Genomic DNA, 23,552 nt, shown 5'->3' with positions numbered 1-23,552 from the left:
CGCCGCGACTGGGCTTCGCCGTTACCTGGAGACGGCCGCCATGTTGGAGGCGCCCGCCATGGCGGCGAAGGAGAAGGAGGAGGCGGCGGCGGCGGAGCTGGTGGAGCTGCTGTCCCCGGCGGCGGGCCAGGCGGCGCGGGAGGGCGCGGCGGAGGCGGCGCTGGCCCTGTCGGGGGACGCGGCGGGGCGGCGGCTGCTGGCGGGACAACCGGCGGCCGTGGCGGCCTTGCTGGAGCTGGCGGCGGGGCCGTCCCCGCCGGCGGCCCGCCACGCTCTGGGCTGCCTGGTGAACCTCTCGGCCGAACCGGCGGCCCGCGAACCGCTGTTGGCCGCGCTGCCAGCTCTACTGGGGCTGCTGCCGGGCGGGCCGGCCTGCGGGGTGCTGGCTAACCTCTGCCGGGAGCGGGGGGCGGCTCGGCGGGTGCTGCGGGGCCTGCGGGAGGGCGGCCCCGGGCTGGAGCCGCTCCTCCAGGCGCTCGGTCAACCTCGGCCGCCCTCCCAGCTCGGCCCGCTGCTCTGCAACCTCAGCCAGCTGCCCGAGGGCCGCCGTGGGCTCCTCGATCGCTCCCGGTACGGTACGGCAGTGCCCGGGGCCTGGGAAGGGGGGTGTATGGTGGGAGGTGGTGTGTGTGTCTCTCCGGCCCGGTGTGACGGTTCTTCTCCCGCAGGTGCTCGGTGCAGCGGCTGCTGCCCTTCACGCAGTACCAGGACTCCGTCGTCCATCGCCGGGGAGTCGTGGGGGCACTGAGGAACTGCTGCTTCGAGTACGGTGAGAGCCCCGGGCAGACCCCAGCCGCTGCCCTGGCCCGTGGCACCGGTTGCTGGCACCTGCCGGGGTGTGCTGCCCTCGTCCTGGGCTGCGAGGGGGCCTGCCAGCGCTGCTGGGAGCTGGGAGGGTGCTGGGTCTGGCTGGGGTGGAATTTACTTTCTTCATAGCAGCCCGCATGGTGCTGTGTTTTAGACGGGTGACCAAAGCAGGGCTGGTAATGCTGGCCGGGTTTAGCTAGTGTGGGTGATGCTGGCTGGGTTTAGCCAGTGCTGAGCGGTACTCGGGCAGCGTCAAGACTGCCTCTGTTTCTCACCAGCCAGAAAGTTACCGGGGGGGGGGGGGGGGATGATACAGGCAGGACGGCTGATCCCCATAGACCAGAGGGTTGTCCCCAACGTTACAGCGTCACTGTCAGTTCAAAAATGGGGTGGCCGAAGCAGCCATGGCATGGGGACAGGCTGGGTATCGGTCTGGGCTGAGTGATCAGTGCCTTTGCATTGCTTGGGGCTTTTGGTTTGTGTTTGTTTTGTTTTCTCTCTTCACTTTATCTTGACCCACAAGTTTTTCTCGCTTTTGCCCTCCCCGTTCTCTCCCCAGTTCCGCTGCTGGGGCAGGAGTGGGTGAGTGGCTGGGTGGGGTCTGAGCTGCTGGCTGGGGTCAGCCCACCACAGGGGTCCGGGCTGGGCTTGCCGCTCTGGCTGTGGCGGCTCCTGACCCCAGGCTGTCCCCAGAGGACCACGAGTGGCTGCTGAGTGAGGAGGTCGACATTCTGCCCTTCCTCCTCCTGCCTCTAGCAGGCCCCGAGGAATTTCCTGAGGATGAGATGGAAAGTAAGTGAGTGTCAGAGTGGGTGGTGGGCATCTGGGGGCTGCTGGCCGTGTGCTTCCCCCTGAGTCTGTCTCTCCCCCAGGGCTGCCTGTGGACCTGCAGTACCTGCCACAGGACAAGCAGCGAGAGGAAGAACCTGACATCCGGAAGATGCTGCTGGAAGCCATCATGCTGGTGGGTCCTTCTGGTGCAAATTGCAGTGGGGCTGAGGGCGAGAGCCCAGGTGGGGGCTCCTGGGAGTAGAAAGGTGTTCAGGACCGCCCCAGAAGGCGCTGTCTGCTGGGAGATCCTCACGGAGAAGCGATCATGTTTGGGCTGGACGAGCAGGCAGTGAGGTGGATTGAAAATCGGACAGGCTCTGAAGGCAGTGATCAACAGCAGGAAGTCTGGTCAGTGGCCAGTGACCAGTGGTGTGCCTCAGGGGCCGATATGGGGTCCAGTCCTGTTCAGCATCTTCATTAATCATCTCGATAACGGGGCAGAGCGTACCCTCAGCACATTTGCAGGTGACACTGAGCTGGGAGGAGCGGCTGGTACACCAGAGGGTCGTGCTGGCATACAGAGGGACCTCGCCAGGCTAGAGAAGCGGGCCGACAAGGACTTCGTGGAGCTCCTTGAGGAGAAGGAACGACCTCAGGCAGCTGGACACGGAGGGGAATGATGGGCTGGAAAGCAGCTCTGCGGACGAGGCCCTGGGGGTCCCGGTGAACACCACGCTGAACGTGAGCTAGCAGCATGCTCCTGTGGCAAAGGGTGTCCTGGGCTGCATGAAGAGCAGTGTCACAGCAGGACGAGGGACATCTGCTCAGGGCTGGTGAGGCCACACTGGGGGTGCTGGGTCCAGTGCTGGGCTCCCCAGTATGAGAGAGACATGGACACAGTGGAGATGGTCCAGGGAAGGGCCACCAAGATGCTGAAGGGACTGGAGCATCTCTGCTGTGAGGAAAGGCTGAGGGAGCTGGGACTGCTCAGCCTGGAGAAATGAAGACTCGGGAGGATCTCAGCAATGTCTATAAATACCTGCCGGGAGGGAGCGAAGAGGAGCCAGACTCTTTCCAGTGGCACCCAGTGCCAGGACCGGAGGCCACGGGCACAAACTGGAACACAGGAGGTGACACTTGAACATGAGGAAACAGTTTTTCACTGTGAGGGTACTGGAGCCCTGGCACAGGCTGCCCAGGGAGGTGGCGAAGTCTCTGTTCTTGGAGATACTCAAAGCCCATCTGACCGTGGTCCTGGGCCACTGGCTCTGGCTGGCCCTGCTTGAGGACCAGGTGTCCCTTCCCACCTGTGATTCAGTGGGTGAGAAGGACCAACGAGCCAGGGTCACCCTCTCCCCACGGGCAGGCTCTCTGTCGCCATTCCTACATTGGAGGGCTGTCAGAGCAGCTCTGTGACAGCCCCCCCATGCCGTGGGGCATTTCATTTCCCACTCGGAGAGGCACCATCAGCCCAGCGGAGAACCTGGCCGAGCCCTGCTGTGCAGCATCCCTTGCTGGATGCTCTCACCGCTCTCACGGCTGCGCCGGACTCCCTGCCCACGCTGCCGCTTTTTGTCTCTTTCGCAGCTCACAGCCACCAAGGCCGGCCGGCACACAGTGAGGGAGAAGGGGACGTACCTCATCCTGCGGGAGCTGCACCGCTGGGAACGGGAGCCTGCCGTGCTGGCTGCCTGCGAGAAGCTCATTCAGGTGGGGAAGAGGATCCCTGGGGGGGGGGTGGATGGGTCTCCAGGGTGCAGAGCTGCTCCGAGGGCTCTGTCCTGCCTCTGCTCCCCTGCTGGGCTCCTTGCAGAGAGCCCTTGGGGGACTCCCACCAGCCTGTCCCCCCTCCCTGAGCTTTCCTCCCCCCTCCTGGGAAAAGGTGCTGATAGGGGACGAGCCTGGCCCAGGGATGGAGAACCTGCTGGAGGTGAACATCCCTGAGGAGGTGGAGCAGCAGCTGCAGCGCCTGGATCGGGAGGAGGAGGAGGAACAGGAGCGGTGGCGGCGGGAGCAGGAGGAGCGGGACTTGACGCCGCGCTCCGAAGAGCCGTCGCAGTGAGGGGCTGCTGTGCTTGGCCAGGTCACCCCCAGGCTGCGGCTCCTGTGGTGGGGGGATCTTTGCTGGGCCCCTTGGGGCAGTGGCTTGGCCCCGTCTTTCCCCGCTGCTTCTGAAGCAAATTTGGGGTCCTGCTGGGCAGGGGTTCCCCCTTGCCTCGTGCAGCTCTGCTGCTACTGTTGTGGAAGATTCAGGAAGGGGCTGTTGTTTCCTTCCCCACGCCCTGGGACTGCCCTACTGCTGGCCCTGGGAGTTCTCCTGAGGGCTGAGCTGCCGCAACGTGCCTTGTAAAATAAAATAAAAGGTTTCCAGCCCAAACCTGCCGTGGTCCCCAGGGGAAGTTTAGTGGGGGTGCTGGGGGGAGGTTGGGGGCCCTGGGGATGGGGTGCAGGTGTCTCCTGTCACTGTCACAGCAGGTCCCCTCCTCTGGCCCAAGCCCTGGGGAGTTGTTGGGGGGGGGGGGGGGGGGGGGCCACAAGCTCAGCCCCCTCCCACTCCAGCCTGGGGCGTGCTCCCTCCCTGGGACCCCTCCATGCCATGACACCCCTCACCTCCCTGCTGCCTTTTGGGGGGTCCAGATGTGGCCATAGCTCCCTACCTGTCCGGCATGGGGGGGACAACCCCTCCTCCCCTTAGTTCATAGCAGGGTCTGGTGGGTGATTCTCCTTCCCAGGTGGGGAGTGGAGGGAAATTTCGGGGGGGTGGGTAGGTTGGGGGTCATCGGTGGTCACCCCGCTGCAGGATTTTGGGGCTGTGGACCAACAGCTGTGCTCCTTCGGTGCACAGCAGCCAAGAGCCATCTCGGGAGAGTGTCACCCTTCCCCGTGTCCCCCCTGCGTGTTTGTGGGGGTGCCCCCATCTGTGGGGAGGGGTCCCTATCTGTGCAGGGGGTCACGGAGGGGGCTGGGGGAGGCTGTGCCAAGCCTGTGCTCGGCGACCACCCCCCTAAAAACCCCCCCGGACTCCCCCCAAAAGTCGTGTCCGTCCCCCCGCCGTGTCCACGGACGCGCTGCCCCACGGGGCTCGGCGGGGGCGATGCCGTTCAGCTCCGCTAGGGGGCGACGGTGGCGCGCTACCGCGCCACCGTCGCCCCCTAGCGGAGCTGAACGGCATCGCCCCCGCCGGCGCGCATGCGCGCAAAGCCACCGCCCACATCATCTTCGCTCGTCACCTTGCGCGGGAGGGCGTGGTCTCTGGGGAGGCGTGGCAAAGGAGGGGGTGTGGCGCGCCTACCCGGAAGCGGCGCCGGGGGCGGGGCCGAGCAGGTCCCGGTGCGGCGGCTCCCGCGGTGAGTGAGGCCGGTGGGAGCGGGGAGGGGGACGCGGGGATTTTGGGGATATAGAGGGGGTAGTTGGGACGGGCGAGGGGTGACCCGGTACTGCCCGCTCCCTGGCCGGTGGGGAGCTGCTTGCTCTCCCCGGGGGGCTCTGGGACCTGGGGGTACCCCTCCGGTAAACCCCCCGGTTCCAGCCTGTGCTCCCCTTCCCATTCCCCGGGGGAAATTAACCCCCGTGGGGCTTCCCCGTGGAGACCCACGGTTGAGGGCGAAGCTCCAGTACCCGTTGCCAGAGCCCCCCGCCGCTGGGAAGCCGGGAGGGTCGTAGCCCACCCACCCACTCCGGGCGGTGGGATTCCCTTCCCGGCTGCGTTTCTTCTCGAGGAAAGTCACGGCGAGGCTTGCCTTCTTTCCACCTCCCCCGTGACACGGTCTCTGCTCCGTAGGGGAGGCGAATGGGGTTGTAAAAGGTCGGGGTGCCGCGGCAAAGCCAGGGAACGAGCCCTTTGGGACCGGTTTGGCCGGCTGCCGGACCTGGAGAAGGCTCCGTAGGCAACGCCGGGCTTGGGGCAGAAGGGAAAATCTTGAATGTCGGCCCTCAAATCTTATTTCGCTGAAAACTTGTTCTCGTCCATCCCGGAGCTGGTCAGTTAAAGGAGCTGGACCCAACTCTACCCCCACGGCAGGGCTCCCAGCCCTGGAAACTTCGCTCCCTCGCTTTTCTTCTTGGTTTTAGGGACAAATATTTGGAGCGCGGCCTCAGCTCCTGCAGCGCGTGAGGGGATGGCTAACACCATCTCACCGAATCTGGGGGCCGTGGTTACAAACAGCGATTCCTCGCAATAACGCGAGGGGAAATGGCGTGGGGTGGTTTAGCTTTCTAAGTCTGTTTTGCTGATGTAAAACGTCCTCCAGTTTGCAGGTCACGAAGGAAGACGTGGAGGGGAGCGGAACCCGGGATGCGCTCCCTCCGGCTCCGACCTCTATAGGGACGGTGCTGGGGACCGATGGAAGCGCAGCGCCTGCTGCCTGCCGGCCTCTCGGAAGCAGAACTCGGGCAGGTCATCGTCTGCCTGCAAGGAACTGCTGTTTTGCCTTCCCCACGGCTGCTGTAGAGCATCTCCTCCACCTCGCCGCGCCCAGCGTTGGCTTTCCGACCCGGACCGGAACCGCAAACGGTCTTCTCCGTGAAAGTAAAGGCAGCGTGTAAAAATAGGTTCCCCAGGGATCCCCGGGTTTGAGACGGAGGAAGCTGCCAACTGCCTTCTGCTGGTGGGGAAGCTGAAAACACGGAGCATGATGGAGTCACGGATAAAACGTGAGTACGGGAGCACGGTGGGAGCGGGCAAGGGGCTTCACTGCACCGGCCCTGCCGTGGGGGTCTCCTTCCCTCCGGCCACAGCCCCCTTTCGCCTCGGGCTGCTCGTTCTGCCCGGCTCCAGCGCAGCTTTTCTGCGCCGCTTCCGTGGGGACGGAGCCGGGTGGGAAGTCTCTCTCTCGCTAATAAGGCTAAATTGCCTCCCTGGTGCCCTGGGGAGAGCTCAGCTCTGCCTCCGCTGTCTGCGGTGGAGCAGACAGTGAAGCTGCCGGACCTCGGCTGCTGTAGATCTCTGCAGCATCTGGGGAGACGTACTGGTCGGGGATGGGAGGAGGGAGCGGTTCTCTGTGCACAGTAATTCCCTGCCCTAGAAATTAATCTCGGGCCTTGTCTCTGCTGCAAATTGCATAAGCTTAAATAGTCTCTAAATGTTCAAACTGGTGTTAAACCCTTGTGCATTTCCTATATTAATCCCAGCCAGCTTTGAAATTAATCTCCCCCCCCCCTTTTTTTTTTTCCTTTTCTTAAGGGCAATAAAGAATTTTCTGGTTTAATTAAGCCACGGGGAAGGGGTAGCTTGGGGTGGGACCAGGGATTACCTTCAGCAGCAGCACCAGGTCACGTTGGCTTTAACGTGACAGTGTGGCAAACATCTCCACAACCCCCTTGGAAAATGAAAACCCCTAAAGTGGGGCATCTTTTCGGCCATGGGGCGGGACTGTGTGGCTGTTCAGGCAGACGATGCGAGGACAGGCAGCTCCTCCTGGCCTGGAAGTGCTGGCAGCAGCAGGAGGGGAGGGGACGAGAGATGCTGTCACCTTCCTCGTTCCAGCCTCGGTGACAGCTGCCGACGCTTTCGAGGCAGCGTGGCGTCCCCTCAGGACCGGGCGCGTCCCGGTGGGTCTTCACGTCCCCGCGTGAAGGCACGTCCTCGGACGAGGGCCTGTGGCATCGCGGAGGCCGTGTGCGGTCACTGGCCCCGTGGTGCTCTACGGGCTCTTTGCAGAACGCTTGCAGGCGACCTGCTCTGTAACTAATTAACCGTATTACGACAAAGGCCCTAATGAGAAATACACCGCTCCACAATAACAATTAGGCTCTTGGAGCAGAGTCGCTGGCTGGTGGTGTGAGGGAGCAGCTCTGGTCCACAGCAGCAACGCAGGCACCTGGCTCGCCGCTGGCAGGACCTCGGTGGGCTCCGTCCTGCTGTCGGATTGACCGCTGGGGCGGCCTTTTTAATACGGACCCCGTAACCTCAGGCAGTGACGGGTGTTTTGCTTGGGGACGGTGCCCCGGGGCCAGGACGAGGGCCACCGTCTCCTGCGCTCCTGGGGCTGTTCTCACGTGGCAGCTGGATAGCATGGCCGGGGAAAACTTTGCCAGACATTAGCTCTCAACTGACGGCATCCGTTCACCTTCGTAGAGCCTCGTCTGGTGGTGGGATCCAGCGGCATGACCACAGGGGCCAGAGGGCTCCTCCAGCCCCTGACCCTGAAGGATGTGCCCGTGGTAGGTCCCACGTCGTGTCAGCCCTGTGCAGGTTCCCCAGGCACCTCAGGCGGTGCCAGCACCCAGCTGCAGAGAGGAGCCCGTGCCCCGGTGCGGCTGCCCAGCCCTGGTCTCAGATCTCCAGTGTAATACATCCCTCCTTCTCCCTGCTCCAGCGAGAAACCTTAGAGCCAAGTTCACCTTGACTCGGAGGCTGACGCAGTGCTGAGTGGTATTTGCAGGGTCTGCAGTAAAAAAACCTGTGAGGCGTTCAGCCCTGCTTGGGGGATGAGGATGAATGAGCCCTGGGGGAATAGGGAAGGGCCGTGTGCGGGGTGTCTTCATGTTCAAGGTGAGTTGTCTTGGGTGGTGAGCCCAGAAGAAAGGGTTTTGGTAGGTGCTTGTTGAGTGGGAAACAAAAGAGCCAGTGAAGCTTAATTTAGTTGTGCACAAGGCTCATGGAAGGATGGATGAAAATGCACAGAGGCTCTTCTGTTGCTGCTCTTGTTAGTCCAGGAGATGTTCAGAGAATACAAAAATCTTTGCAACTTGCCTGTCTTGCTCAGGGCTAGCTACGACGTTGATGGATGCCACAACAGATAAGGACCCGCTAGTCCAGGAGCAGATCTACAATGCTTTGTGCTACCTGGGGGAGTCCGAGCCGGAGGAGATCCTCAACTCCTGTGACGAGTACCTCCGGCAGCATGACAAGGTAGGGGTCTGCTCTGCTTGGTCCTGGGAATGTCAGCAGCGTGAGAAATATTTCTGGGCAGCTCAGGGATATTGGCTCTATCAGCAAGTGAGGGAGATATCTGGGAGGATCTGGGTGACAAGAGTGGTGGACCAGCTGGCTGAGAAGTCTGGCCCAAGGCGCTGGAGTTGCGCAGGTGAAGAAATGGTGATAATACACTGTCGTGAATAAGAAACGGAGTAAAACTGCTTGGCGGTCCAAGTCATTGCCTTTTCCTGCGAAGGCGGCGTGGTGGAAATGCTAGCTGGTCCCTGGCCGGGCAGCTCTGGGACATGCAGGTTTCGCTTGTCCTGGGGCAGCTGCGGTGCCTTGCTCAGCTTGGCTGACCGGCCGCTTTCTCCTTCCCTTTTCAGCTGGCTTACCCTCACCGGGTGATCATCCTGAAGGCAATGGAAACTGTGGTGAAGAACAACATTGCCCTCTTGGACAAAAGCACAGCGAAGGTGGTTATCTTCCTGGCATCTAATGAAATGACCAAGTCAAAGGTATGACCTGACAGCTCTAGCTCTTCCCGTTGTTGTTCTTGGCCAGGCCCTTTCTGCCCCTGCTGCTGTTGTCGCAGTAAATGCTGCGTGTCTGGGGCTGCCGCAGGGGTAGCAGTTACTGGGACCCCTTTTGTGGAAGGAAAGGGCTAATTACATGTAGCCTTCGGGATCTGGGATGGTGGAAGGAGTAAGGGATGGGCTACGTTCCTCTCTCTGGGGAGAGATGAGGATGGTTTGGCTGATGGTTTTCTTCCAGCATGGCATGCATACGCAGCTAAATAAAATTTGGATGCTGAAAAGGACCTGGGCAGGCAGGTGGGTATTGGAGCAGGAAGGAGGCAGTGCCTTGAGAGGCTGCAGGTCCATGTGGGGAAAAGATCACGTCTGAATCTTGAGCCTGTTGTTTAGCCCGCCCTGTGCAATTCCCCATGGCGTTTGGAGCCAGGCGTGACGCATGGCATTTAAATGAGGCAGAAGCAGACTCCTGGGGAGGCCATGCTTCTGACGCGGTGTCTGTTCTGATGTGGTTTCCTCCGTCCGTGCCAGGAGGTGATCCGGGACTGGCAGCAAGCTGCGAGCAACGTCCTTGTTGCGGTGGGGCAGCGCTTCATCAACAAGGTGATGGAGGAGGTGCTCACCAAATTTCAGCCGGGGATCCTGCCACACTACTTCGTCATGCAGACGTTTGCAAACCTCTCTGTGTCGAACGGTGAGTTGGCAACCTGCTGCCTCTGTGTGTGGCTGCTGCTCTGCGTTGGAAAGACCCGTGGAAGGGTTGTGTGGTTCGGGGGTTGTGTGGTTCGGGTGTCGTAGTTCATGCTGTACCCGAACGGCTCTGTGGTGGGGCACCTCCGCAGCGTCGCGTGTGCTAAACCAGCCAGCGTGCTTCAAAACAAACTTCTCGGGATCTTGCAGCTTAGACTTGATGCTGCTAAACAATTGAGGTGTTTGCTCAATGCACTCAATGCTCATTTGCCAAATGACTTGGTGAAGAAATGTGCTGGAAAAAAAAAGAGTGAATGCAAGGATATGGCAAGGAGCAGTGCTGTCAATGTGAATGACTTCCTTGTGGTGTCCTTTATTCCCTCTCTCTTCAGAAGAGACGGGGCACAAGAAGAGGTAGGCCAGTGCTGCGGGAAGCTGGCAATTGGGAGGAGATTTGGAAAACCCTGCTCTCTTCTTGGCTGCTCTTCACAGGGAGCTGCTGGGACTCCGTCACCAGCGCTGAGATGGGGAGCTGAGGGCAGTCCCTCATCTAAGGGTCACAGGGGAGCACGAGTGGGCAGCGTCAGCTGTCTTGGCTCATCTTGCAGCAGCCAGAGCAGAGCTCCTGATACCGTGCTGCTCTCCCTGTGGCTCTGAAAGCGGGCGAGCTCCTCTTGGTGCCCTAGGGAAAAGGGAAAAGCCATGGTGGAGGCCTCGGCTCTGCCCTGGGGTGCTGGTACTTGTCCCTGTGTCCCTGCAGTAGCTGGAGGAAGCGTTCCTCACGGGGGTGGAGGGATGGGTTGCTCTCTGTCCAGCTGGGCAGAGGTTGCTGGAGCCCTGGGGAGGAGAGGGGGCACCTGGTGTGTGCCTGGCAATGCCCAGAGCGCAGAGGAGCCGAGTCCCTGTAAAAGTGCCCTGAACTTAGAAATCCAGTGCAGCTTGGGTTCACAGTTCAGCTGAGCTCTTTAAAATGGCTGCCGCTTAAAAGCAGCGGGAATTGGAGCTGCTTGGCCCTCGTCCTTAGAGAATTCCCTGCTGGGCTCTTGTATTCAGCCAGCTCAGAAAGACCAGGTTTAAAAATGATAATTCTAGGACGGGACTTCTGAAAAGAAGTCTGGCTGCAGAAAGATTGGCTGATGCCAGCAGCAGGTGGGACGTAGCCCGTAGCTCACCGACTTCGAGAAGCAGTTGTGAATTTCAGGGGTGTGAGCTGCTGCTGCTGTAGAGCTGCTGTGTGCTGGGGCTGTTGGCATCTCTTGTGTGGCAAAATCGGGCTCCTGGCTGTGGGGAGCTGGGTTTTTTTGGCTGCCCGTGCGATCCTGCTGGATCTGCGTCCTGCGTAGGCTGGGGCAGCTGCAGAGCAGCACTTGTGTGTTTGCTGCAAGTGAGCCTCTCCTGCTTCCTTCCCAGTGTTTGGAATGGTGCCTTTTCTCAATTCCATCCTCGGGACGATGCTGCCCATGCTGGGAATGGCCAAACAGGACCACATGAAGTCTGTCTTCTGCTACGGTAAGGTTTTTCGGGATCTTCTGAGACTGCAGTGATTTTTAGATGTGTTGTGGGAGGCCTTTTCCTTTCCCTGGAAAAGGAGGGACTGTGGATGGGGGCTGGAGAGGTGGCTCGGATGGACCTTTCCTGAATGCCCGGGAGCAGGGACCTGGCTGGCTCTGGGGAGGGATGGACGGCTGTCTGCTCTAGGTCACTGGGATCCAGCAAAAGTCCTTCTCCATCTCCTGTCTCATCCCTGTCACTCCCATTCCGTAGCCCAGTGAGTACTGGTGCCTTTCGCTTTCTCCTCTGGCCAAGAGCACACAGATAAGCCAGAGCTGTCCTGACTCGGATCGAGGTGACCGGCCCAGTGGGATGTGGAAGGAGGGAGGGATGTGTTACCTAAGACCCTCTTGTAAACCAGACTATCCCTTTATTAAGACCATGAACCTGGCACCTTGCAACAGCGCAAGCGTTAGCCCTGATAGGAGTTGTGGGGAGGCCGGGATGCAGCAACGGTGCCAGGCCAGCTCTCGTGCAAGCCAGTTCTGTAATTCTCAGAAGCCGGTTTCAGGATGTGACACTTCTGGTGGGCTGGCAGGATGTCACGGGGCTTTCTTCTCGTGACGCCTTCTTCCAGCCCTGGGCTTGCTGAAAGCCGCCGCTTGTTCAGCAGGATTTGATGTGGAAATACCAGCGCTGACACAGCTGGCAAACAGCCTACTTGGTCGTCCCTCGGTCTCCAGCCGGAGCCGATCCACCTTCACCTGGACACGGTGGCCCGTTGGCGGTTGGCTCCTGGTCCAAGTTGCTTTGTGTTTGTTCACCAGTGGGATGTTCTCCTGAGTGTGGGGCGGTAGCGTCTGCACCTCGGACCGCAGGACGGTCCGCAGCCCTCAACGGGCACGACATGACAGCCTTGTTAATATCCAGCAGAGGATCCTCAGGATTTCTGGTTTTCTTTCCATAGCTGGGCAAAAATAAAAGGTGGTCTGGGGGAGCGCAGGTTCAAGGGCTCTGACAGATACCACGGGAGCTGCTGGAGCACACCACCGGTGCAGTCGCTCTTATCTCTTGCTGATACTTGCATCCGAGGCCTGGGAATGCTGATGTGGCTCTGCGTGTCGAGGAATGAATGGGATGAGTGGGAGCCACCCGAGCAGCCCTGTAAACTGCAGGGATGGATGTAGGACTATGTTCAGCAGCATCTCTTTCTCCTGGAAACAATGAGGTTTGTGTCTGAACTCATCACTGGGATCCTCTGCAGTCCAGTAACAGTCTTACACTGTCGGACTTGAAGGGCTGCTTCAGCTTAAGAGCTCTTGTTCTATTATGTTGAGCTCAAAGCAAGAATGTGCAGCTCTCGAGCTGTTTCTGTCCAGGTGTGTTCTCAGAAAGTCAAAGCCAAGGTCAGGCGATCTTGTGAATGTGAAGCACCCTCCCTCAATCAAGTACAACCAAACCCCTGAGCTGGTTTAGCCGCGGAGGTTGTTGGTGTTGGCAGCTCAGGTAGTTTAGGCTGGCTGCGGGTGACTGCAGATAGCGGGCTCTGTGTTTACAGACGGGAGGTCTGCTGCTATTCCTGTCCAAGACGGCTTATCAGCGGTGCCTGGCCCTGTGGAGAAAGGAATCCTTCTGCTCGGGCATGGTGGGGAGGACCAGCATGGCGCATGGGGCTGGTAAAACCCACTTCTGAGGCTTGGGTGGCTCTTCCCAGAGCGGCCTTCTGCCATCAGCTGCTCTTCCTCCTTCATCGCTTCCAGCAATCCCTTCTTTTGGCTTTCTGCTCCCTACTCTCCCTGCTTGGTCCCAAGAAATGTGACGTCCCAGCTCCACACGTGTTCCTCCCAAAACGTTCATGTAGCTGCTGCTGCTGAGGCACGGTCAGTTCGTTGCTCTTGCAGCATACTTGCAACCTCTTAATTGTATCCTAAAGCACGTGAAGTCTCTAAAGCGTTGCCAGTGCTGGAGAGCACAGGGGGGTGAGCGTATTTAAGGAGCCCAGTGCAGGTCAGGAGCAGGTCCTGCCCTGATCCCAAAATCCCTGCCTACCCATGGTCATCCCCTCGCCACCGCTCCTGTCCGCCACGGACGTCGGAGTGTGCGAAAACCTGGGCTGAGGGCTTGAGTATAGGCAGGTGTGCCTCCCCAGACCTTCCCAAAAGCGTGAGGAGGCCATGGCACGGATATTAGGCTGCCAGGAGGGGATGTCCCGTCTCCGGTAGCTGCCTGCTGCCAGCGGGGTTCAGCTGCCTGCAAAACTCAGAAGACGTCACCTGCGGGCGTGCTGGATTTCTGGCTCCGTATGGTTTCTGTATAATTTTTTTTGCCAAAGTTTTCAATATCTGAAAGGCAGATGAGGTAACTCTGGAGTCAGCACAACCATGCAAGATGGGCAGATCTTCTCAGGGTGGTTTTGCTGTTCCAGGGTGGCCCAGTGCAGGGGGACAGTGGCAGGGAGGTACCAGGCTACAGGATAGTTAGATGGAGCTTGATCTGGGCTGAGTGCGGGGAGGGAGAGGTGGATGTGAGGATGTGATGCCAGCTTTACCGCTCCAGAGGAGCCAACAAGGTACCTCTTTCTGACTTGGGAGTGGTGCTGCCCTCAGTGGCCCCGCTGTAGGGAAGGGAATGAGCTTCCCAGATGTGTCCTAAAACCTTGCTGGCTGGAGTAGGAATTGCCCTGGGCTCCTGGCTACAAGCTTTTTTTTTTTTTTTTTTTTTTTTTTTTTTTTTTTTTTTTAAAAAAAAAAAAAAACAAAAAAAGTAAAGCCAGCCGTAATATTGCCTGTTGCCCTCGCATCCACCTGTCTTTAAGCTGGGGGAGGACTTCTAGGTGATGTTTTTGGCTAGAGATGTTCGCTTTTGTCAAGACAAACCTCTCACAGGAACTTCAGGAGGGCTCAACCTAAGCAAGGGTATTTTGACTCCAGCCTGAAGATGGAGTGAAAATGGAGTCTAGATAGGGTCTAGATTTTGTTCCCTGCTCCAGAAAGGTGCTGGGGGTGACGAGGTGAGCTGGGGACCTTCCTGACCCCTCCAAGGTGGGTATCGGTGGGAATTCAGTTTCTGCCCAAAGAGCAGCCAGACCTGCCCCACTGTAGGTGCATTCCCAGCAGCGTGAGCTCTGCTTCACAGCGCTGGACCCTTCTGCTGGTGGTCCGTCTTCCCTGCGGCACAGGGATGTCCCCTCTGAGCCCTTCCCATCTGTCTGAGCCGTGGGGAGCAGGTTGGGGGGTTCCTGACCCCCAGCAGAAGACCAGGGCTCAGCCCGGAGGGTGTGATGATGATGATGATGGTCTCTTCCAGCAGGCAGGGCAGCACTTGCAGTACTCCTTTCTTGCATGCCGCCGGCTGGGTCGCAGGAGGGAGGGTGAGGAGGCATGTGATTGAAATGATCTGGCTTTGGTACGAGGTCGCGGAGTGACTCAGCATCTCTGATCCTACCGGGTTGAAAATAAACATCTGCCGTAGGCGAGGAGGGAGCGGAGGCTGTGCAACCCCTGCCGCGTCAGCCTCGGTGTGTGCTGCTGGGCAGGGTCCCAGGCTCTTTCCTCGGGAGCCCCCTCCCCTCCTCTTCCTCCTCCTGCGGGAATCTGCTTCCTCCTCTGGGCGCGATAACGTGGGTGCTTCGGTCTTGTGCTCGGCATGGGGACCCGGAGAGCTGGCGTGCCCTTGAGTCATCTTGCGTTCTCGGGGGGCCGTGTCAGACTCTCTGCCCCATGGGCTTGAGGGCTCAGGCATGACCGGGCTCCAGAGTCCCCAGCAGATAGCGTGGGCACCCGGCGGACCGCACCAGGCGGTCGCTGTGCCGGAGACGCTGCGCTCCTCCATCACGTCTTGCTGCGACGTGGGGCCAGCCGCTTGTTTCCTTCGGCCTCCCATCTTCTCCCGCTATCTTACTGCGGGGAAACCTCCTCCCTGGGGTACCAGGGCATTGTGGGGCTTTTTTCTTTGCCCCATTTAGTGAGGGATGTGGCTTGTAAGGTCTCCTTCCCTGGCGGAGCCGAGCAGGCTCCTGCTCAGAAACTTTGTGGCAGGAGCGGGGCTGCCGTGCTTGGGGAGGGATGGCTCCGTCCCGTGGGTGTCCCATGGGTGCAGCGGTCCCTTCCCTGGAGTGCTGCTGTAGGATCATCCGCAGGAGCTGTCCTCCTGTAGCAGGAGAGGGGCCGACGAGCTCGTCCCAGGCAGGCTGCTCCCCATGTCCCTGCTTGAGCCAGGGCTTGGGCCAGGTGAGGTGCGTCCATCCTTGAGCAGGCTGTGATCCTTCTCCCCTCCCCTGTGCCTCAGCGTCACCCCTCACAGGTCCCACTCTGGTCCTCGGTGGCCCGTGGTGATGCTGGCAGCCAGGGCTCTGGACCCGGCTGGGTCGGCAGCACAGCTCCGCGAGCCCCAGGCTGCTTCCTTCGTTAGGAAACGGCCAGCAAAGGGTGAGGAAGCTGGAAGAGCCTCGCTGGGCATTAGTGGATTAAGGAAGGGAGCACATGCGTGCCCCCGGCAGCACGTGGAGGGAAAGCAGGGTCCGTGCGGGTGTGCTCCGGTGCCCGGGGGTCCCAGGGACAGGGCTGGAAGGAGCTGAGGGATGGGCAGACGTCCAGCTGGGGCTGTGGGTTGGACGGGGCTCAGCCTGGAGAGGTTTGTGCTGATCAGCTGGAGCAACGTCCTGCACGGGAGCTCCTGAGGCTGGGAGCCTTTTTGGTGCGCTCCACTGTTGGATAACTTCCAACAGTAAAACTAGGGGGCTGTTTGGAGCCCTCGGGAGATGTCAGCTGAGACCTGTTCCTGGTGTTAGGTGATCCCTCAGCTGCCCCAGGAACTCTGTAAAGCTTTGGGGAACCCGTAAAGCCGTGGCAAAGGCTTCCTCGGGGAGGGGGGAGATGGAAGATGGGTATCCCCTGCAGTCGGCGGTCTCTAGCTGAGCCTTGCATCTGGGCCAGGATGCGTGCCTTTACCTACACGTGCTCTTGTCACCGGTCCAATTCACAAGAGGAAAAATAACATGTGCTCACACGCAGTGCTTGCTGGCCCAGGGACCGGACAAACTTGTTGAGGCGCGGTGCTCTGGCTTGCCTGTGGCTGTGAGGCTGTAATAGGGCTTGGCCGCCCTAGTTGCTAACGAATGCGTAGAAATAACCCATGTAGCAAGTCCAGGCTCCTGTGGGTCAGTGGAGTTGGGTCTCCGGAGTTGGTTATATCAGCCCTGGCCCGGGAAGCATAAAGCAGCCTGTATCTCTGGCGTGGCTGCCTGCCAGGATCCCTCGTAGCCCGGGCACCTCTTGGGAAGTCTCTCAGCCTGCCAGGGAGAGTCCTGGTGCATCTGCTATCCCTTGAGATGCTGCCCAGTAAAACAGCACGTCAACCATCTGCTTTCTGGAGGGGCTAGAACAAACACCGTCTTGTACGCCTGGAAAATCTAACTGCGCGATCTGTCTCTTAGCTTTGCAGCATTTCAGTGAGAGCATCCAGGAGTACTTGGCAAACTTGGACAAGGCCCCGGACCCCACGGTCAGGAAGGACACCTTCTCGAATGAGATCTTCAGTGCGTACGAAGTGCTTTTCAACAGCTGGCTGCAGCACCGGGAAGCCAAGGTGGGGGGACGTGGGGCACGGTGGGACCTCCCGGGGTGCGGAGTCGGGGGCTCTTAGTCTGACACTGGCCTTGCAGGATCTCAGCTCTGCTTTTTCATAAGGACGTGGCCCCCAGAAGAGCAAGCCCCCGGCTCCCATTTAGGGCTGGATGCTTTTCTCCTTGTGCCCTGCAGCTCTGCTGGGTTCCCTCTGTCCTCATGTCCCATACGTGACGCGTGCGGAACGGGTCCCTTGCTCCCCATTGCTGGAAAGCAGAGGATGGGGTGCTTCTGCAGCCCTTTGGGGGACAGTCAGGGCACATGCCACAGCTGGGAGATGGCTGGCCAGGTTTTGTCCTCTGCAGGCATGGCTGACTTATTTAGGCATTCCCCCTTCTCTGCTGAGCACCCCTTGTGCTTAGACTGGCAAAGCCAGGCGAAATACTCTCCCTGCCTCTGCTCAGAGGCTCCTAGAAGCATCAGGAAAAGCAGCTCCGTAGCAGTGGAGCAATGCTGTGGCAGGCCTCTCCGTCCAGGATTTGGCCACACTGTTAACGCACGATGTCTCCCTGCAGCTGAGGCTGGCCGTGGTGGAGGCTATGGGACCTATGAGTTACCTGATGCCCAGCGAAAAGCTGGAGGAGCAGCTCCCTAAGCTGATTCCAGGCATCCTCGCCCTCTACAAGAAACACACGGAGGCCTTCTACATATCCAAGGTAAGCAGCTCTGAGTGCTGGTGTTGCTGGCCGAGGACTCATCCCCAACCCTATTGACTGGGAGCTTTGCTGGGGCGCAGGGTGGGTAGCGTACCTCTGCCCGCTGCCACGGGTTGGGCTGTGGTTCAGCGGTGCTGGAGGGGTGCTGAGCAGCAGCTCTGCCCGTCCCAGAGAGCAGCATGTGGTGTCTTGGGAAAGCGGCAGCAGCAAAACCATCTTAGTCCTTACCTTACCGATGGTATCACGCAGCTCGTGCCATGCGTCCGCCCAGGTGGACTGGGCTGCGGCTGCCTTTTCCACACAAGATTCCCTTTCCCTGCGTCGCGATCCCTCTTGCTGCTGAGCCCCAGCCTCAGGTGTTTGTGCCCAGTGATCCGGGAGGATGGAGTGGGCTGCAGCCCATCTCTGCTGCCATCTCCGGGCACTCTGCCATGTGCCCGGTTCTCACCACGCACCCAGCCGTGGCTCGCAGCGGCCAGCGTGTCTCTTCGTGGCTGCCTGCCACAGCATCGGGGGAACGCCCGAGCTGTGTCCCCCCGTGGAAGACGGATTATGCTGCTCACTGCCGCCGTGGTGGGTTCGTGATCGCTGCTCTCGCCTGCAGTCCCCCGCCTTGGGCTTGGCGTCGCACGGGGGTCACGGTCCTCTGTCCTCCTCCTGGAGCCCAAGTGTTTTCCCGATGCTAACTGCAACCTGGTCTCTTGCTGAGCAGAGCCTCTGCCAGATCCTGGAAGCTTCTGTCAACATTGGCAGCCGCAGCCTTGATGTGCAGCTGGACTCTCTCCTGGGCACCCTGCACCCCCAGGTAAGGGCTGGGCAGGGACCGGCTGCCCCCAGTAGGGTGCTGGGTTAGGAAAGTGGGCTTCTTGCGAGGTGTAACACTGGAGCCTGGCTGTAAGCTTGGTCCGCAGGGCTCAAGGCTTCCCCTGGATCCGCTTGAGATGGGGGCATGCAGCTTGTTCGGCTTTTCTGTCCCTTGGCCGTGCTCCTCTGAGGCTCTCGGCTCCTCTGCCGCTCACTGGTGCTGTTGCCAGCTGCCGGGCTCTGGTGTCTGATCTATTGAAGGAGTCATATGCACAGTCATTGTCTGAAGTGAGAGCAGCTCTGGCTGCACGGTTATGCAGCAGATTGAAAACAAACACCTCAAAACCAATGGACCTTTTAGAAAGTTTGCTCTTTGAGAATAAGCGAAGGCACTGACTCGTCACGGAGCAATAACCGTGCAGCAGCGTGCAGGAGCCCTTCTCAGGCTGCTGAGCGTGGACTCCTCCTCAGCCATTCTTCAGCTGTAGGGGTGCGAGGTCTGTTCTATTATTGAACTCTTAAAATCGTGCTCTCAGGGCTTAAAACAAGTCTGAACGCCTTTTTTTTTAATACTTAAACGACTGTGAGTCCTGGAAGTGTCTGGCAAAAAGGCTGTCGTTTAAAATACAGACTTTACCAAAGCCACGCATAACAACCGAATGCAATAACAGTGCCATGTGTAGGAACTGCTTCTTGATGATGGGCTTTGATAGGCAAAAGCTGCTCGTGGCTGCAGAGGGGCAGCTCTGGGGCTGTGAGATGCGGCCGGCCTCAGACAGCAGCTCTGGCTCAGTTGCAGACCAAAGTGTCTTTTTGGCAGACCAGAATAAGAAGGCGCATGTTGTCCTTGCTGCAGTGTAAATTGAATTAGGAGCCTGAACTATTTTAATAGCACCCAGAAGGGTTGACTCATTTTGAAGAGGTTCCAGAGGAGATGGCCAGCGGTCTCACCTGGGTGGTGGGGCACGTTTAAACAAGGAAGGTCCCGCAGCTCCTGAGCAGGCACCTCATTCCCAAATGGTGTCCCCGAGATGACTTAACCTGCTGCGAGCACAGGCAGAGCTCTGCTCGGCCAGCAGCAGGCAGAAAGCACCGCTCCGGTGCATCCGTCTCGTGGGATGCTGTCACCCACCAGCCCAGGGCTTTGTCCGCCCCAAATCTCGGCACCACGCACGGCTTTGCCTCTCCAGGGCTGGGGCTGCAGCCTGCCAGCGCCCGTTCCAGGTAACGTCCCTGACCACAGCTGTTTCTCCAACAGATTTGTGCTCCTGCAGATCCATCTGTTCCCCTGACTGTTAAAAATCACACTGAGGTTCTTCGATGCTTCACTGTCCTGGGTAAGGGATGACGTGGCGTGGCTGTCCCAAAGCCTGCTGCGCCTGCCGGTCAAAGCCCTTGGAGCGGTGCGGCTGTGCTTCACCGTGGCTGCTGTTTTTCCTGGTGTTTCGTGGTCCTCTCCAAGGAGTTGTGTGCGCTGAACGGAGGGGGTTGTTCCCCCTGGTCTCAGCTGGGGGATATCGTGGACATCTTTTAGCCGTGTGGGGAGATGGGAGGGAGGAGAGGGTGGTAGTTTCCACCCTGGCTCTAGCTCGTGGCTTCAGGCTTGCGGAAAGCAGTAGCTTTGTGTGTCCCTAAAGGCTGGCGTCCAGGGAGAGCATCTCTAGCTGGAGCTCTTTGAGGAAGAGCACGGGGTCACCTCTGCTCCCCTGGAACTCACTGCTGGCTCAGGCCTGATCATCCCCTTCCAGGCACCTTCCCAAAAGTGCCTGGCTGGGTTTCAAAGGTTTCTTCAGAGCCTTTTGAGCTGTCCCAGCCCACTGAGACCTCTCCAGGAGCCAGGTTCTGCAGCATGCCCCCCGCCTGTGGTCAGGGGCAGTAGGTGTAGTTTGACTTTGGGGGTACCCTGCTCATCCGTACTCCTCGTTGCTGTATCTCGTGTACAGCTAATGCAGTTGTTATCCCGGGTTACTGCAAACGTTCGGAGCGCAGCAGGTCCCCTACGGTTGGCCTGAGCAGGAGATGCGGGCTGACTTACAGCTTACGTGTTCCCAGCCTGCGCGTGGAGCTCCGTGGCTGGAGCCCTGCCTCCCCCAGTTTTGGCCCTCCTCGCCAAATGGCTGTGGCGCAGACAGAAGTGCGTGCAGTTGCCAGAAAAAGAGCAGTGGTGTGACAAGCTGCTGCTGAGTCACGGGTGATGTCCCTTTTGTGCTAGCGTTCGTGAAGGCAAACCTGCAGCCGAGCTGCCTTTGCCTGAGCAATCTTCAGGCTACCCTGCCTCGGAGCAGCCCGTCCCTCCCCAAACACGCCTCTCGAATGCCCACGAGTGTTGCTCCAGTTTCAGCATCCATAGACTGGTTTTATTTTTAACAATCAAAATGTTTTGACAGACGGAGCAGCACTTGTTGGAAGGTATAATTTAAACTCCTTCAGCTCCCTAGAGAGCGCAGGAAATGTGCTGAAAGCGCCGGAGAAAAGCTCAGATCTGGATGCGAGGAGCGGGATGGGCCGGTTAGCCTGGGTCATGGGGTGGCACGGCACCAGGTTGCTTCCCCGGGGGGCTGCCTGGTCAGGAGAGGAGGAGCGGTGCTTTCCGAACCGCACGCCATTTGATGCAGCAGGCAAAGCCCTGCCGCGCGTGGCCGGCACGCAGCCCCCCCCCCCATCGCACGTAGGGTTACGTGGGACGGGATGGCTCCACATCGGGGATGCAGTGCCCGCATCCCAGATTTTTAGGCTGTGTGCCAGCGCGACGCGTGTCCGTGACGGTGGGTTTGGTTCCCGCAGCCTGCTCGTTCCCTGACCGCGTGCTGGCCTTCCTCCTCCCAAAGCTGGAGAGCAGCAACGAGAGGACCCGCGTGGGGACGCTCCTCATCATGAGGCAAATCATCAACAGCGCCCGTGAGTACCGGGGCGGCTGCCACCCGGCCGGCTGCGATCCCTGTCGGGGGTCTCGAAGTGGGAAGGTGCGGAGGGGCTGCAGGAAGGCTTTCTCCTTCCTCTGATGGGTTCTTTTCCGTGAGTCCCCTTGTTCCTCTGCTGGGACCTGGGATGGGTGGGATGAGGAGAGGAGCCCATCCTTGGCTGCAAGAGGGAAGCCAGTCTGGTGGCCTGGCCAGCTGGGAAGGGGGCGAGGGACAAAGCCCTCCCTGTTGGGGAAAGGGGATGTTTGGGATCAGCAGCTCTGTCCTTGGCAGCTCAAGAGCATCCCTGAGCTTCAGAGCCTGTCTTCTTTGTTTCAGCCTCTCAAATGGAGATTAAAAAGCCCTTTATTCTTTCGTCTATGAAACTTCCTTTGCAAGACAGCAACAATAAGGTAAGCTGAGCTGCTCTTCCACGGGGTACTTCGGGGGGGTGGGGGTTTATTTCTGGGGCCCTGCGCAGCCGTGCCCCCTGCCTCTGCCAGCCCGGCTGTCCTCCGCTGCCTCCTGTTGCTCACCTCTCTCCTGGCTGGGGTTTTGGCAGTTCTGCCAACATGCCCAGAAGGTGTCCCCCCCCAGTAACGGGGGAGCACACGGGGACTCGTTTTCCGTCTGTGCCCTGTGCAAAAAGAGCACGTCTGAGCGTAGGCAGCCCTGCCTAGCAGGGAGTACGTGAAGTGTGGTCCTGCCCGAAGCTCTGCGTGCGAACAAAACTCACGGCCCTGCCAGGAGCGCCGGGCTGCCGGTGACTCAGCTCACGCCATCTCGGGGTGCGTCCCGTTTGCAAAACACAAACTTTGCTTTGCCGGACGTGACCGTGTGCGGTGGGTGGTTTGGCCGTGGGCTCCTGTCTGGTCCCCTCCGGACAACCCCACAGACGTGAGCCGCGGGTAGCTGACCCCGTTGTCCTGTGCGGTGCCCGGTCGCTTGCTGGCAGAGCCCAAACCCAGTTGAAGGGCTGCGTAGGACCCGTAATACCGTTCCCCACTACCAAGGAGGAGGTGGTGAAGGGCAGCTGCGAGGAGGACCCTGCAGCAGGCAGAAACCCCCCTGCTTGCAGCTTCTCCCCTCCGCCCCGCACCGATGCTGGTGCCGCTGCTCTGCCCGCGCAGGTGAAGCGGGCCGTGGTGCAGGTGATCAGCGCCATGGCTCACCACGGCTACCTGGAGCAGCCCGGCGGGGAAGCGATGATGGAATTCCTCGTCCGCCAGTGCGCCCTTCCCTCGGATGCGGTAAGCACATCCAGGTGGGGTAAAACTCCTAAGGGAAGGTACCCAGGTGGGACTGTGCACGTCTCTGGCTCCCTGCAGCACCAATTTAGGCAGACCCGTGGTGGAGACAGCCCAGCACCCAGGTCCGTGGATGTGCAGCGCAGCCTGTAGAGCTCTCCCATCCCGCCTCTGGCCCCCGCTGTCCTCAGCGGAGCCGTGCAGCTGGCAGAAGCCTGCGTGCTTTGCTTCGCTTCGCCTGTGGCCTCTCGACCCTGAACCCTCCCCAGGGCAGCCCTTGCTCTAGGACCCAAGCATCCGAACCAACTGTACCCCCGCAGTTCTGTCCCCGTGCAGGCTCCCTACCTCAGACCCTCGGGATGTTCCCCTTGCCGTCCCCACCGCCTCAGCCCTCACGCAGCAGCGCCGCAGCTTCCTCCCCATCTTTCCCCCGATGACGTGCTGTGGTTCCTGCCTCTGGAGCAAGGAGGAGCGGGGGCAAACCTCAGGAGCGGGAGAGGTGCCACTGGGACAGCTGTCCCTGCATCCAAAGGATGCCAGCCAGTACACGGGGGCTGCGCTGGCAGGACCTCCACCTCCTGCCCCCCATGTAGCCACGTGCAGAGACATTGGCACGACTAAAAGCACCCTTGGGCTCATCCCTTTGCCCCTCAAAGTGGAGCAGGGGCGATGGTTTGGGCTGCAGGAGCTCCGCAGCCCCCTCTGAGCTCCATGGGTAGAGCTGGAGCGTGTGCTGGAGACGGGCCACGAACCAGGAGGTGCTTGGGTTCTGTCCACTCCTCCCAGCACGCTGTTTGCCAGGCGTGCCATCTCGATGGCTTGGGAAGCGTGTGTGGCGAGGCAGTCACCCAGAGCTGCTCTGGCTGCCAGCCCTGCCGCAGCACGCGTGCTGACCTGCGCTTTCCCTCTCTTCCAGCAACCCAAAAAGCAGCCGGCGGATGCCGATGACCTCACTAGTGACAGCGTCCAGAGCATCAGCGTCAATACCCTCTTTCTCCTTAGCACGACTGTCGACAGGATGAACAACGTGAGTGTCCGCAGCAGTCTGCCTCTGGGGTGGTCAGCGCTGGCCCCGGGGACACCGTGCACGCACCGTGCGCTGGGGGTGCTGCGCTGCTCTCGGCGCAGCTCGCGCGACCCGTGCGACGTGCAGGATGGCCCGTCTGCCAG

The 23,552-nt window shown here is 60.0% G+C and overlaps 2 protein-coding genes across 4 annotated transcripts in view; both read left to right on the top strand.

The window, feature by feature from the left end:
* The first annotated feature begins 25 nt into the window (after nucleotides 1-25).
* On the top strand, nucleotides 26-3,944 carry HGH1 (HGH1 homolog). Its single transcript, XM_049820328.1, has 6 exons — nucleotides 26-570; nucleotides 669-769; nucleotides 1,501-1,599; nucleotides 1,680-1,771; nucleotides 3,166-3,288; nucleotides 3,461-3,944. The coding sequence occupies exons 1-6, from the start codon at nucleotides 41-43 to the stop codon at nucleotides 3,638-3,640; spliced, it is 1,125 nt and encodes a 374-aa protein (XP_049676285.1). The 5' UTR covers nucleotides 26-40; the 3' UTR covers nucleotides 3,641-3,944.
* Nucleotides 3,945-4,861: 917 nt separating this feature from the next.
* Nucleotides 4,862-23,552, top strand: part of MROH1 (maestro heat like repeat family member 1) — a 57,487-nt gene continuing 38,796 nt past the window's right edge. For 2 of the 3 annotated variants that reach the window (XM_049820059.1, XM_049820041.1), the window contains exons 1-14: nucleotides 4,862-4,925; nucleotides 5,829-6,231; nucleotides 8,286-8,431; nucleotides 8,824-8,955; nucleotides 9,502-9,664; nucleotides 11,071-11,169; nucleotides 16,586-16,737; nucleotides 17,291-17,431; nucleotides 18,144-18,236; nucleotides 19,494-19,572; nucleotides 21,020-21,133; nucleotides 21,475-21,548; nucleotides 22,266-22,385; nucleotides 23,299-23,409. In XM_049820059.1, coding sequence (XP_049676016.1) covers nucleotides 6,210-6,231; nucleotides 8,286-8,431; nucleotides 8,824-8,955; nucleotides 9,502-9,664; nucleotides 11,071-11,169; nucleotides 16,586-16,737; nucleotides 17,291-17,431; nucleotides 18,144-18,236; nucleotides 19,494-19,572; nucleotides 21,020-21,133; nucleotides 21,475-21,548; nucleotides 22,266-22,385; nucleotides 23,299-23,409 — 1,446 coding nt within the window. In that variant the 5' untranslated portion in view covers nucleotides 4,862-4,925; nucleotides 5,829-6,209. The remainder of the gene's footprint in view (nucleotides 4,926-5,828; nucleotides 6,232-8,285; nucleotides 8,432-8,823; nucleotides 8,956-9,501; nucleotides 9,665-11,070; nucleotides 11,170-16,585; nucleotides 16,738-17,290; nucleotides 17,432-18,143; nucleotides 18,237-19,493; nucleotides 19,573-21,019; nucleotides 21,134-21,474; nucleotides 21,549-22,265; nucleotides 22,386-23,298; nucleotides 23,410-23,552) is intronic. The other variant, XM_049820050.1, reaches the window with a different exon arrangement.

The sequence above is a fragment of the Accipiter gentilis genome, chromosome 2 (assembly GCF_929443795.1).
Source record: "Accipiter gentilis chromosome 2, bAccGen1.1, whole genome shotgun sequence".
Lineage (NCBI taxonomy): Eukaryota > Metazoa > Chordata > Aves > Accipitriformes > Accipitridae > Astur > Astur gentilis.
The sequence above is the reverse complement of the archived record's forward strand: the minus strand, read 5'-3'. Positions and strand labels throughout refer to the sequence as shown.